This window comes from Protomyctophum bolini, assembly GCF_963924005.1.
Source record: "Protomyctophum bolini genome assembly, chromosome: 6".
Taxonomy (NCBI): domain Eukaryota; kingdom Metazoa; phylum Chordata; class Actinopteri; order Myctophiformes; family Myctophidae; genus Protomyctophum; species Protomyctophum bolini.
Window position 1 is genome coordinate 16,241,800 of NC_137867.1, and position 15,430 is coordinate 16,257,229.

The 15,430-nt window shown below is 41.3% G+C and overlaps 1 protein-coding gene across 2 annotated transcripts; it reads right to left on the bottom strand.

Annotated features, from left to right (window-relative positions):
• Nucleotides 1-2,245: 2,245 nt before the first annotated feature.
• LOC308317396 (homeobox protein orthopedia B-like) lies at nt 2,246-5,397 on the bottom strand (the record flags this gene model as incomplete). Of its 2 annotated transcripts, none has more annotated exons than XM_080766367.1 (3): nt 2,246-2,743; nt 4,583-4,995; nt 5,361-5,397. In XM_080766367.1, 3 exons carry the CDS (start codon nt 5,395-5,397, stop codon nt 2,246-2,248), a joined length of 948 nt encoding a protein of 315 aa, XP_080622493.1. The 2 variants fall into 2 exon arrangements, with proteins under 2 accessions (XP_080622493.1, XP_080622492.1); XM_080766366.1 differs by having other exon boundaries at nt 5,322-5,397.
• Nucleotides 5,398-15,430: the final 10,033 nt, after the last annotated feature.

Below are 15,430 nucleotides of genomic sequence, written 5' to 3' on the forward strand. Positions count from 1 at the left end.
AATGATCACGTTTAAGGGAGCCTCGCACACTCAAAACTGCAAAATCAGATTTTTATTATAATGTTGTATATAGCAAGCTTTCGGTCATATAGACCTTCATGAGGAGGGAGGGGGTTAAAATGGGTGAGTTGTGGGTGTGTGATGGGGAGGAAGGCAGGAGGTCACTTTGAGCTTCAGTGACTTTCTGTATCGAACAAAGAAGGAAGGTTACAAATGTCTTCTTAATCAAGCCAGTGCCACCCTCTGCAAACGCCCTATATACCACGTGCGGGTGCGGGGCTAAACGATTGTCAACCACACTGTTATTATGCTATTTAATAGATTGCTTTTAATGCTTATGGGTTGTTTGCTCGTGATGCTGGTCCATGCATTGAAATGTGTCAAACTGATTCTATAGACACAAGTTAGTCAGTGAATTATTGTATTGTTCCACTTTTTGCTTTGGCAATGTACGTGTGTTTTCTCAGGCCAATAATGTTTGTCCTACACAAACATTAAATTCCCATTTGAATGGAGAATTTCACGTCATAGTGTAAAATCTACGTCATAGTCAAATTACGTCAAATGTTACGTCATAGTGTAAACACAAACATGAATGAGATGATGTATGATAATGTATGCTGATAAGATCGCCCCTCACTTCACACGGGTGTGATTTGTATTTATTTGACAGGGAGAAAGTCACATGGCTGCTCTGTATCGAAGTTAATGGTAATGGTTCGCGTAATGCAGTTGTGGTTTGGTTTGTATAAAAGAGTGTGATAGGCTAGCTAGCCTGCAGCTATTTTCAAGTTTCAAGAGACTACATTGATTGAGGCCGATAGATGAGTTCAGAGTCAGATTGATGTGTAAACCATGTCTGGTCGACTCCGATTTGATGATAGCCTATATTATTGCAACCTCAATGCGAGGCTCGCATATTTGACCACAACAATGACGTCCCTGTATAGCCTTGATTGGCAATTGATATCACATGCAGTGATTCATTGAAATCGATAGGCCTACTATTAAGTGCTATAAATAATGTCATAAATGATTACTTAAGAGTAGCCTAATGTTATATCCAGGTTTGGGTATTCTATTTGATTTATTTATAGTGTGGATTGACTGACTATAGAGGTTGAATCCATCCATCGTGTCCAGTAGAGTGGTGTTATCAGAGTGACCGTCATGGTCAAGGCAATGACCGTCACATCACAGTGCTGACATCTTTACCGCTGCTGTCGGATATGAGTGTGACCAGTCACCCTTCATAAACCCTATCTAGCTAGTGGAGCTAACACTGTAAAAAAGCCTAGGTCACTGAACATTGACTAACATTCGGATTCTTGGCGCTTGTGAAGTAAATCAAGCCTATAGCCCACTGGAATAGCCACTACACACCTATTACATGAATGAAGACATAAATCATCCGTCATTTGAATTCTTGAAAATTATTTTTATTCGTCATTTTAAATTGGTATACAAACCTGTCAATTATGGTGCATTTTGATGTAAGTTTAAACATTTAAGAAATGTGTCAGTAGCACAGACAATAAGTTAAAACATGTCACAAAAAAGACCAGCGGGTACATAGCAAGAATGTTTTATCTACACAAAACATCCTAAAACAGAGTAGGCCTACTGAAAGATCATATATATTTTTTATATTTTTTACGCTCCCGTCTCATGCAGACGAGACTGGTCGTCTAACAGGTGTTTGTTTATTTGTTCAATTTGAGTGGGCACCATCATCTCTCTAAATATTTCCAAGAGTTAAATCCACGTGCACTGCGCATGCCTCAGAGACCCATTTCAATAGACCTACCTATGTGCTTGTGTGGTAGGCTGTTACCAAAATGTATACCCAACCTTATAAATATTAATTTGACATAATATTAACACAACTTCACCTGAACACAATAACATTTGTGTGCATAAAGACACACTAAATGGAAACGTAAATACGACGGTTGTTTGGCTCTCAATAATTATGCCTATAGGCTAGATCATTACAATAGTAGGTATCATCAATAGCTGATAAATCCTTTTGGATTAACAAGATAAATAACCCCGCCATCAAGTCAATCATTTAATGTTCCTTCCATTCGTCGTCTTGGTTATGGTCAAATGTCTCTAGATGGAGTCACACTCAGTCTCCGGGTTTCTCTCACAAATGCAGGTCTGGTTAGCTCGTTCTTTCGAATTTCATCTAAACATAACGGCAATGAAAAACAAGCACCGCATGGGGCATTTTGAAACGTCACTAAGTGAAACTCATGGACACTGTATGCTCCAGCGCTTTGCGTCGAAGGGAGGCAATGCTTGTCCCTCTCCACATGTCACTTTCCGGGCCAGTACACAGCTGCTGTGAGGCCGATACGTTCGTGGGGCCGGAGAGAGAGCCTGACATTCCAGGAAAAGGTACATTCTGGTAGAGGTGAGACTGCAGACCGCCGCCATTGGAGGATAGACCATTGGAAAGACCCATGGAGTTGGGGGGACCGGGTCCTAGGCTGCACTGTGACAAAGACTGTGACATTGCCGGCTGGCGGCCCATGTTCGGTGGGAGCTGTAACTGTGAGACTCCAGGCATCCCGGTCGCCCATCGGGTGTCGTTGGCATGGAAGGAGCACAAACTGTTCTCCATAGCGGCAGAGAACTGGGGCAGGCCGTGAGTGGGGAGAAGCGTTCCCGGAGACCGAAAAACATTGGTCGTCTTCTTCCTCTTCTTCCATTTGGCGCGTCTGTTCTGGAACCAAACCTGTGACCAAATATATTGGATAAGAAACTGGGAACAGGATTCAAGGGGACACAGCTTGCATATCTGTTGTCATTAGCCTTAGCCATGCACGGCATATTGTTATTTTCACAAAGCTGATCTTTGCTCCAATGCATGTTGCATAAATAATTCTAAATTGTATAGCTAATTCATCTAACATCAAGAACCACGATGTAATGCGGTTTTAGGATAAAAGGAAATACATCTCAAATAATGAAACAACAAACATAATTAAAACTGGCAAATTACATAGCTTATTATAACAAAGTAATGACGTAATGGTAGACTATAAGCATCATGCAATTTTGATATTTGTGGTTACGCACAATTTGTCATAATAGCTATACTTGACTTGTTATTTACAAGTGAAAAAATCTTACATTCTGTAGCTTTAAAGAACTATAGGCGCACTATAGGCCTATATATATTACAGCCTATACGTAAAAATGAAACACGCGCACGCTCTTTCGTGCGCTAGAGCTCTCTCGCTCACACACACACACACACACACACACACACACACACACACACACACACACACACACACACACACACACACTGTGACACACACAGCCGGTGTTGTGGTTGAGCGTTATAAAGATTTCATCATCTTCAGGCATGATTAATGCGTGCGCGAAGCGGAGAGTCGGTGCCGCCGTATTAAAACTGAAATCTCGCTCTCATTCCGCTCAGCCATCCGTGAAACGTCGACCAAACCCATTACACTCGGGGGAAAGAAAATGCAATTTCTCATTCCATTAAAAAAGTACAATATAGTCTTGAGTCCTATTAAGACGTCGCTGATATAGCATTTTAAGAGAGTAGGCCTACAGCGTTCACACAAGGTTGCACCTGCAGAGCACATATAGGTTTGTAAACAACACGCATGGCGTGCTAGACCTATATGAGCATATACAGTCTTCGGCTTTATAGATAAAAGAATTGATTATTACGATGACTAATGATTATACATGTTTTATTGCTTTCAGAGGAATAATTTGCATGAATTTCACATCACTGGTTAATAACCCGTTCACTACAATAAATAAGACAGAAATTGGTTGATAATGTGTTGAGTTTATTATGGTCTGATATCGTGCATGCGGCTGCCACAAATGACCACAATGTAGACTGTTGTTCATCCATATTATGTGCTTGTAAAACAAAACACAGTAGGTTGCTTTGCAGTGAACAAATTACAGGGGCGAAATAGAGGCCTCCGCGAAAAAATGCCTATACTGACTGCACAAAAGCTCTGTCTTATAGCCATTTTAATGGCTAATCGATACATGTCAGAATATTTTCATACACGTTATTGATTTAATTCACTACAGCCAGACTAATAGAGTATTGCGTTGGAAAGCAAGAAAATAGTGTTCCCGTTTGGAAATTGCAAAGTGCTACAAGTGGCGTTTTGCTATGAATTATCACGGTTTTAACAAAACGCGTGTGTGTTCAGGACCATGGACAGCGCTCGAGTTGACGGAAGCTATATGCAGCCGGCTTGAAGTAGACTACCGTATACGGCTTTTTTATATAGGCTCATGAATAACTGCAATTGTAGGCCTAATCAAACGACAACAACAATAATAATAATAAATAAAATAATAATATACATTATACAATAATTAGGCTACACTATCGCAGTGGTTGTAAGATTTACGTTGAATTTCAGCAAGAAATCTAAGCAAATTGTAGATTCGGAAACAGATCCTCCGAATCTCTTACATAGCCTATAAATAGTGAGACTATAGCTAGCTTTTGTTAGATGTCGACAACATCATGGTAATCCTCGCCGCAGCATACCTGAACAGCATTTACCTGAACTCGAGATTCAGTGAGGCCGATCCTTAGAGCCAGTTCCTCTCTCATGAAGATATCTGGGTAGTGGGTTTTGGCGAAGCTCCGCTCCAGCTCGTTCAGCTGGGCCGGTGTAAAGCGCGTCCTGTGCCGCTTCTGTTTCTGGCTGTTGGACTGAGCGGAGTTCTGCTGCTGCTGCTGCTGCTGCTGTTGCTGCTGCTGCTGCTGTTTCTCCGGGTCTTTGCCGTTAACCGGCATGCCTGTGGGGTTTGATCCGACAGGAGTGATGTCTTCTCCGGGCAGAAGAGTTGTTCCCTCTACGGTGTCTGTACCAGGGGCCATGTCGCCTGGATGCCCCTGATCTTGCACGCCGCCGCCCAGCCGACACTTCAGAGCTTCTCGGTGCCCGAGTAACTCTGCAGCATCCTTCATCCCTATGAGGGAAGACAGTGGGAAGAGGTCTGGATAAACAGACATCTAACCGTAAATTGCTATGAATGAGGGATAGATTAAATATTTTTGCTTGTTTGTGACAAAAAGCTGGCAAGTTAACAAGAGGTAGTCTGCAAAACGTTTCGCGGCAATGCTTCAGCCGTTTAACCATAAGAAAAATAGCCTAATTATTTTTTCATTGACACAGACTGTCAGATCGTCTCACATTTATATAAAATTGACATAAATATTTGCTTTGACGAATATTTGTTAAGCAAGACAAGCTATTTGTCACTTCACAAGGATAAATGAAAAGTTGCTATCTTACAGTGGAGTTGCGGGCTGGAGTTTAGCGTTGATAACTCACCGAGCCGAGCGTCCAGGAGGTCGGCGTGAGAAAGCATTGCGTACCGCTCCAGGGCGAGATGCGTTCCAAAAAAATCCTACAACTTTGAGCAATTTAAAAAGTATATATCGTCTAAATGAACGAAAATTCGGTTTGTGGTTAAAAAAGGAGGTCCCTTGCATTATAATGTCCTTTAGACCGACGGGGAGGCGCTTATTAGTTGAAAGAGCCCATGAGCTTCCTCAAATGAGAGCCAATCAGAATCGGAGCTTGGAATTGTCAGCGACGTGACATCCCCCCCCTCCCCTCCCACCCCACCCCCGTTCCAAATACACGCGCACACGGTCCAAACCATGCACGAAGCAGGCACAACTACAATTCTATCTTCTGCCAGTCCATCCTTTGATTTATTAGCTTTTCATACTCAAGTTATTCTACATTAAGCATCTTAATGTGTTTGCTTAATCGTATATATATGCGGGACATTACATTTAGCCTATATATTTGAAAAACATATAGCTAAAACTAAGCCGCATTCCGCCAAAGGGATGTCTTATTTGAGCCTATATTTGACCCTTAAATTTCACTGCATATAGCATTACGCGATTGGGTTACGAGCAGGACTGCAGTTTCAGTCGGCGTGCAATTATATGTCAAAATAGAGCCATTTGGATATCACATTCTTCCTTCAGAAAGAGATGATTCATCTCCCTGACGGAGGTTTCCCCTCGAACTAACAACAAAATTGATATAATTCAGATCGGAGTAATTTTCAAGTCCATTAGTCATTTATTCCTCTAATTAGAACTATACCTACATGCCTTTTATCACTGTTATGAGAGGAAATCTAGACTAAATGGTTTAGAGTGGACTGTTCCAACCGGACCCGGTGGAGTGTGATTTTAGGAAATAAGCAGCCTTGGTCAGGGCAGCGTCGGTCTGCTGCGATGGAGGGAACATCGGACAGCCCCCTCCTTCGCTCCAATCCTTGGATAACAAACAAAACGAATATCGCACCCATTCCCCCATGGCAGGTGATTTGTGGAGACAAATCGAGGAAATAAATAAATAAACGAGTACAGATGGATTTAAGCTCTGTTAGTGATCGGCTGCTTTAACTCACATCGACTTTTCATCAACACAGGTGCAATTAAAGGTATTTAGGCCTATGTGGTTCAAACAAAATCAGACGTGGTGGACGTAAATGATTTAGCCCCTTTAGCAGTAGTCCATGAGTAGGCTATTATACAATTAACAGGACAGGGATTGATCTTCCACTCCCCTCACTTCTCCAGACAGTATTGGTTAGAGAAGGCTTTTGGCAGATGTCAGGGTGAACCTTGTGAATAGACCACCGCCCGGGACTAAATGGTTTCTTTTCAGCTGCACAAAGGAGGCGTCCGAGCGAGAAGGTTCCATGCGCCTCTCTCCCTCCTGCAACCCTACGGATGTAGCTCATCTTTTATGCTATACTCTCTCAGCTGCAATCTGCTGAAAGCTGACGCGATCGGCTGTTAAGGGACGCAGGGAAGTCTAGGCTGTATACCTGGCACAGCGTGAAAACACCCGTGGTCCGCAAAGATGAGGAAAGGAAAGTGTGACCAGTTCCAGAGGTTCAAGAGAGACAATCAGCAACATCAGAGCTTCGATTCGTTTGACTCAGACGTATAGAGCAGAGGGACTGTATTGGAAGTTATAAGGCCAACCCTGCGTGCATATGTGAGGGGCTTGAGTCAGGAGAGACGGTGTGTATACTTTGGCTGTTTCGTGGCTATAGGGCTAGGCTAGTCTATATATAGCTATGTTATAGATCGGCCATAGACAAAAATATGTATTTCATTTTCACCAAATCCATTTTGGACTCATGTGCAGATGATCAATATATAGAAAATAATTACAATTAAGTTCAAATATTATATTATATTATACATATTATATATATATAATATTATTAGCATTATTATGCATTTCTACTTTTATGCAGGGATAGACAATTTGTCTCTCAGCAAGTCAAAATCTATTGCAAGACATGCATTTAAATACATTTTAAATTAGCAACAGCTTTTTCATCTTTGTGCTAAAAAGGCATGTAGGCTATATATGCTATACGGCATTCATTATTTTAACATATTTGTGGTGACGATGATAATAATAATTATTATTCCGAATAGAGGAAGTGACAGTAGGCTATATAGTTCATTCTAAAAATACAAAACAAAAAACATGTTATAGGCTATAGGCCTATAGTATAAATATAATAGCCTATACGTTTGTGTACATTAAAGGAGGCTGAGTGGTCCACTTTATTATCAAATAAAAGGTTACTCAGCAGCAGATTCATATTACAAATAATACTATTTGCATTGTCGACAGTTTACTGTTGCTTTCCAAACAGACAGAGAATATAGGCCTACTGTCCGATCTGCAGTTGCCATAATAGGAGGAAGAACCTAGAAGAAATTGGTCTATGTCTCACTCAGCGTCCATAACTGGACCACATCAATCTTCCCCAGTAAAAAAAACACACTCGCATACAATCCTCCCCGGGTTAATGCAGCGCATCTGAGTGCGGAACGGCTGTTTACACGCGAGGAGACACTTTTAATGGAAGCGCACCAAAAACAAATGCAATTTTGTAGAGCAATTTCAAAGATCAAGAATTCCGTGTCCTGCCTCTCCGCGGTTTTTTAGCAATCAAACTGCGTTAAATCCATTGTTGGTATAAGGGCCCTGCTGAGAGGATAGGAATATAGGCAAAATGATACAACAGCAAAGAGCAACACATGATGGCATGGGGTCAACGACTTTCAACCCGGCATCCCTATTGGGGCATTCTAGGTAAAGGTACAAATATATAATAATAAAAAATATAAAAATTACAACAATTTACATTTTTTGAAGAGTAACCTGTATATGGCTTATAAATCGAAGTCCTTAAAGGATAAAATCCTCCAATCCATATAGGCTATAAGCAAGGGAACCTCATTGTGCTTACAGGCTGACTGCAGGATTTTCTGTGGAAATGTTTTAGTATCGCATAGGCATTCACTCAATTATAGAAATCTAAAGGGAGAAATCGATCTTCCATCTGCAGAAACGACAGTTTAACAAATTACATTGTAGTTTCGTGCAGGTGATTTGATGACAGTTGGGGGAATAAAAGAAGCCTATAAGTTTGTTGCATTCGAGCCCGAGAGACAGAGAGAGGGGCGAGAACGGGGAATCATAGAGGCAGCGCTATTACTAGGCGTCCCTCTCCGGCCACCCATCCTGGCTGCATCGCCCCGCGCATCTCATGCCCCAATTAGGCCCGCTGCCCTCCGCCTGGTCTCCATTATTGCGTGATCTGGAGCACAGAGCTATAATCATGGCTTCAAATAAAATAATCAGCAAAGAAGAGCGATTTCCGTAATGAGAAGGAGAACGTGTGTGTCACGGAGAACGGGCTGGTAGTGGTGGGGGGCTGGGGGCGCCATAATGAGAATCTATAAGGCTGGGATTGTCGGTGTCTGAAACCTTGTACTACTTAATATTAGTGTTACAGTGCAGTTTTAATTATTAAATGGCTGTAGGCCTTGTGTGGATAGCTCTTCCAGATACCATGTAAAAGACTGCCATAGCATAATATGCAGCTTTCAGAGAGAATAAATACTATTGATATATATCAATAATACATATACCGGTATATAAACTACACCCCCCCCCCACACACACACACACACACACACACACACACACACACACACACACACACACACACACACACACACACACACACGCATGTAGACTTGCACTTGATTGCATATATAGGTAAGTTAGGCTACTATATAAAACAATTTAATTATATTAACATCATAACATGTGTAGGTCTTTGACATAAGTATAGTAGGCCGTTTCCCTATATCCCCTGGAACTTCAACACCGTCCTATATATACCCATATAACATTTCCTTGGACTGGAGGGTGCCAGACTCATGCCACAGTGCCAGTGCATGCATGGTCAGCAAGGAAAATATTCAAAACCATTCATGAGTTATGTTTTCTTAATTTGGTAATTCCTCTGTTATTAGCTATCAAAAAATCTGGTCAAATGTTGTTTTATTACATTCCATACGAATAAAGTCCGGATATTATCTCACGTTAAGAGCAAAATGATCAACATTTTTTTAATGTAAAAGGCACAGTGATTTTAGGACCAAAATATCTTATGCTTGAATTTATCAAACTTGTTGGTACATTATCCTTGTGTGGAGTATAGTGATATTCCTTGAGTGGGTGCGTAATAGCCTATTAATCAGTTATATTTATTTTTTAAGTATCAAAGGAAAGTATGAAGCCACGGGGACTTGAAGTGAATGACCTCTCCCATTCAGACTGCTCCCTACAATTCCTTCTCCCTGACACCTTGACTTTCCCTGCTGTTCTGCTCCAGCTATTAGAATATGTTCTTTCTTAAGTCCGGTCATTAGTTAGGTCCATTACTGCGACACTGTCATTAAGAGGCTCCAAAGAGGCATCATTGAAGGTAATGAGTGTCTTACATTACAGGTGCCAGAGAGCCTGCATAGCATGGACATCCTGGCCCATTCCTCAATGCACGCTGTCAGCCCCAAACCATCACCACCGCCCCCCATTTCCAACCCCAAATTATCTCATAAAATATGTTTGGCACATGTCCACATTCAATACCTGCAGAAATGTGTGATGTTTCAGACAATATTTGACATTCAAATCATTAGGGCCATGCTGGAACATTTTACATGTTTCCACCCCGGTTGGCTTTCATATCAGAAATACTAAACTGACCTGCATGGTTTATAGCAAGTGGTTTAATTATACAACTCAATATTTGGAGGACAAGGATATTATATCCTTATTATATTCTGTAGCTCCGGTCCATAGCCCTAGGAGTCCCATGCAGTCTCTCCAGCTCTTTTTTAGTAAACAGAAAATATTTTTTCAGAAGGGTTTCATCCAATCAGCAAAGCATATATACCCATTATAGCAGTCTCAATTGTGTTCCAGCTCCAATTTTGTCTGCTCATTTGTTTGATTCATCACTTCCAATTGCCCTTATTTATCCTGCATCCTGTATGAGTTCCCTCTCCTGGTTGGCTAAAATTGGTATCCCGAGCTGGAGACCCAACACAATGATTCGGTATATAAATATAGAGCTATATAATATTTAACACGTATTTTAACAAAACAAAACAAAATAAAAAAGCACTTTTAATGTCTTCACCAATCAGTTCATGTGCAGACGCACAGTAAGCACAAGCAGACACACCTAAAATAACAGATAAAAGGGGAGGACTTGGGTCAGTAGTGTCCCTGAGTAGCTTGAAATTAGAAACATGTGCTGGTAATTATCAAACTGCAGCAAAACCACATCATGCAATTTAATGCCTCAGCAAATTAAAGAATAAATGGGAGCAGTCTCTTTGACCTTGCTCACTCCGACTTGCCCAAGTTGGTCTACCTATAGCACCTCAAGTGTGCTGGATTTGTGCAGTCAGACACCACACACACACACACACACACACACACACACACACACACGCCAGTGCACACAATTCTTCTAATATCTCATGTTCACTGGTTCTCCAATCCATTGTTATACCATGCAGCTTTCAGTGTTTCAGTATGTTAATTACCCAGTTCAGCTCCTGTACCCTTTCACTTCACAAACCACACTGTATTCACTTCACAGATCTCACACCTATATCCATCCATTCTCTTTACCATTCATTCTCTGTCTCCTCCCTCTCTCCTCCCTCTCTTCCATCCACTGCGCTATGTTTCTGCTGCTTCTCTGCTAAACACAGCACTACTTCTCCCAAGATTAATTGATCATCAATTTAGCCCTAATTTGGACCAAGTCAGCTGGTAAATGGGGCACTTTTCCCTGATTGTTAGTGAAATGTGTGCAAGTACATTGATAAATTTTGATTATTTATCAATTACAACCAAATGAACTAAATCTATTGAATAAATTCCAGCCTGATTGCCATAATAGAGTTTGAAAATATGGCTATTGATAATGATTCCGGCTAATAGTCTTTTCCGGCCGCGGTTGCCGGCTTGTCGGAATGACAACACAAAACTCATTTTTCACAGAATCAGCTGAGTGAGTGCGAGGCCGATCTTTCATTAATCAGTCACATTACGGAGCTGATACGCCGTAATACGCGATGCTTTCCTCACAAAGACTGAAACACTTTGTCATATTTTATGTCAATTACCAGTCATTGTTGCGATGTGTTCCATCAAGGCATCTTGTAATAGTTAACATATGCTAAGGTAAGCTGCTTGTACCGCCCTCCTTATTGGAGGGTGTTGTCTCAATATTTGGGCATTTTTATAGGGGTCCATTTTTACCCACTCACAGTTAAATTAACACTGAGGATTTTGCTGTGGGAAGTCTCGTGACTACAAGACAGGCTGATGATGAAATAGGCCCCGGTCTTAATTTCTTATTTTCCTGCGCTGAGGCGTTTAAAGGAAGGGTGGAGCCCCCCCCCCCCCTATTTTTTTTAAATGGACCTGCCACCCTGTTTTTCCAAAGTTAATGGAAAAGCAGCTTGCTGGAAAATAGGAGAAGAAAAAAAATAGAATTAGGTCCAAACGCTCTCACACACAATAACAAGACATAACTATGAGCTATATGCTCCTATTTTCACACAGATAGAGATAACCAAATTACCATCATTTTATTACCGACACACACCACTAGCTAAAGCACTAGCTTCATGGTAAATTTCTGGTGAGAGGTGTGTGACTGTGACATATGGATGCTTCCTAAAACACAACATATTTAAACGAACACATGATATCGAACAATAAAAAAGGGAAATCAGACGAATCTAGAGGACATGCGCATGTGAGTTTGCTCTAGACTTTGTGAATACAATTGATTTGTAAAATAGGGTTAATTAAATAAATAGGGCTTACGAGTGTCCCGTGGTCGTAGGTGATTTCAAGAAAGGAAGGAGCTAAAAACAACTGCATAATCAACCTTCCTTTTTAATCAATGATATGAAGCAGCCTGCACTAATCATGGCTGTTGGAAGCAACTTAATGATCAGCATTTCGAGTGGCCAGGTAAGGCACACAGTGCTGCAGAGCCAACACAGGGGCCAAGTGTGGGTGAATTAACCCAGTCTAGCTTTAATATGCTGGTGTCAGCTCTGGTTAGCGCGTGGCTTATTGTGGCCTGTATTGGCAATGGCATAGCATCCACTAGCGTCTCTCTCATATATGCCAGCAGGCAGCTATCTATAATCGATGGCCAACTTTAATTGAACAGGCTGCCTGTTAGTGACTGCCGAAGGTGTGCAGAGAGAGCCATGCGCTGCATTCATCACATTGTTATGGGGAATAAACAGAAGGGGGGGGGGGGGGTTCTTTATAGGACCAATCGGGGCATCTGCTCGTGCATGACAGTCAATTATATTTGGAAATTTCCCAAGTTGACCTGAAACGTTTCTAAGGATCCTCCAAATTATAAATATGTTAATAGCCATGAAAATATATGCTGAAGTGTTAGGCTATATACGTATATGCCATGCTTAATTGACAATCAAAATAACATTTGAGAGACACAATATAGAATGAATTCTTATCAACCACATTATCCATATACCACATCATGTGGTTTTACAATGGATGCAGCAGGCTCAACTTTATTTCCACTGCCAGTGTGTAATAATTATGCTTATACACAATACTAACATATCATCTCTTAAACATTGTTAACAAATTACATTGCAGAGTCATTATGGCTATATATTATTTTTGTAACAAGCTACTTCCATGCTATATTATATGTCAGACAACAATTTAATTGTCCCCAGAGCTGCAATATAGTATTCCCTGCATTTAATAGGCCTAATTGAAAATAAAGGCATTCAAACTCGTTTTTACATGTTTAGAATCTGGCGTTTAAGATATGGAATTTACAATGTTATACAAATATTATATATATTTATAATTTGGTAAATAAATGAAGTCAGACACTATTAGCCTCACTTCTGCCAAGTTAAGGAGGTCACAGAAGAGGAGAAACGTGGATTAATCCTGCCTGCCGGAACGACCTGCAGGTCTGCGGATTGAAGGCGATTTATTCTCCATTCACACGTCACAGCATGTAAAAGAATACTGTCCATTTGGATATATATATATATATATATATATATATATATCTATATAGGCTACTTTAGCGGTATGTATGCCTGCACTCTCACACTGACTGCAGGATTTTACTGCCATGGGTATAGCTACATTATTATTACTATCATCATCATCATCATCATCAACATCAACATCATCAACATCATCATAAAAAAGGAGCTCAACAGAACAGTATTGCTGTTGGGCAGAAACCTCGTATCCCCATGATATAACTTTCATGTTTGTTTTTTGTAATGCCCAGGCCTATATATTTCGTAACACAAAAGTATAGCCAAAAAGGCAGTGAAGTCCACAACTTTGATGTGAAGATTGTGAGCTTGTAATTTTATTTGAAACATTTTGAAAAGGTTTAAATGAAAGTGGTTAAGTCCATGATGGTTTTAGGTAGACTGAACCAATGGACGTAATGAACTAAATGAAGAGTAGCCTACAAGATGGTGACTAATAATAGCAATGAACTAAATGAAGAGTAGCCTACAAGATGGTGACTAATAATAGCGGCACGTTGTTTTTTAATAATTTCTTGAAAAGTATAGGCTAACGTTTTGAAGGGTTCCACCTTACAACGAAGCCTATATGCATGCTGATCGGACGAATAAGTGAGTTTCCCCCTTATTTCACTTCTTGGGCAGAAAAGTGTGAGAGGTGTCTGTGGGCCCTGGTTAACACCTACATAAGCCAGACATTGTGCTGTAGATTTAAAAATATACATTATAGCTGAGGCGCTCACTGATGAACATTGCCCGAGCTGTCCTTTCTCATTTCTTCCTCTCGGTTCACGAATGTCACAGCACCACCCCCACAATAATAGCCTACTCGTTTTTTTTTCTAAACAGTTCCCCCCCCCCCCCCCCCCCCCCCCCCTTCGTGTGTTTTTTAAAAAGCGGCGAATTGCCAACTCTATGAGGAGCCACCGATGGACATGCCGCTTTTGGCGCGAGCTCTAATTGATATTGAGCGAGCTGCTGGTGAGGAGCGCGCGGGGCCACCGCTGGCTAATCTACGCTTTAATCAGCGCGTGTAATGAGAGCGGCGGCACGCGGCACGCTCCGAGAGAAAAGAGAGTTACAAGTAACGTCTGTCAGGGTCCGGTGGAAATATTGGCTCTAATTGTCGTGATTAGAGAAAACTGGATGACTTTGGGTTTTTCCTTCTTCTTTTTTTTAACACTATAATATATAAAGAATCCCTGCGGGGCGCGGGGGGGTTGGGGGGGGTGTTAGTGCTCCATCTCAAGTTGAGCACCTTGAACAGTGTTTGATGCATTTATAGGCCCATAATATACTAAAACAAAATGCGCACACACAGAATCATGCACTATATACTTCCCTCCATGCACGATTCAAGACTGTATATGGGGATAATCCTGGAGATTTGGAATGCCTTTAAAATATAAATTCATCACAATAATAAGGCGTTCTGCTGTAACAGAACAAGCCGCACTGTGATGAGGGTGGTGTGTGTAGGGGACGACGACGACGACCAGGGATCACTGACTGAATAGCAAGCGGAACATTAGTGTGTGTGTGTGTGTGTGTGTGTGTGTGTGTGTGTGTGTGTGTGTGTGTGTGTGTGTGGGGGGGGGGGGGGTCTGGGAACACTGTCAGGTAATTAACAGGGCATTAGAATTGACACGCGCGCGCGCGTATGGAGGCCCATGCACGTGCATGCTCATCGACACTGTCACAGAAATAGACAGACACGCGCTCACTTAGGCATCACAGACAATAGACAAGACAGGCACACGTTGAGTAATATCACTAGTCAACACAATAGTGTTAATTTGACTGTGTGTAAAAATGTAGAGCCCATGGTGAGAGGGAATTACTCCATGGCACAAATTAACACCATGGCTTAGCCTATATACTTCTTGTTGTGTAGTCACACATAATTTGTGTGTA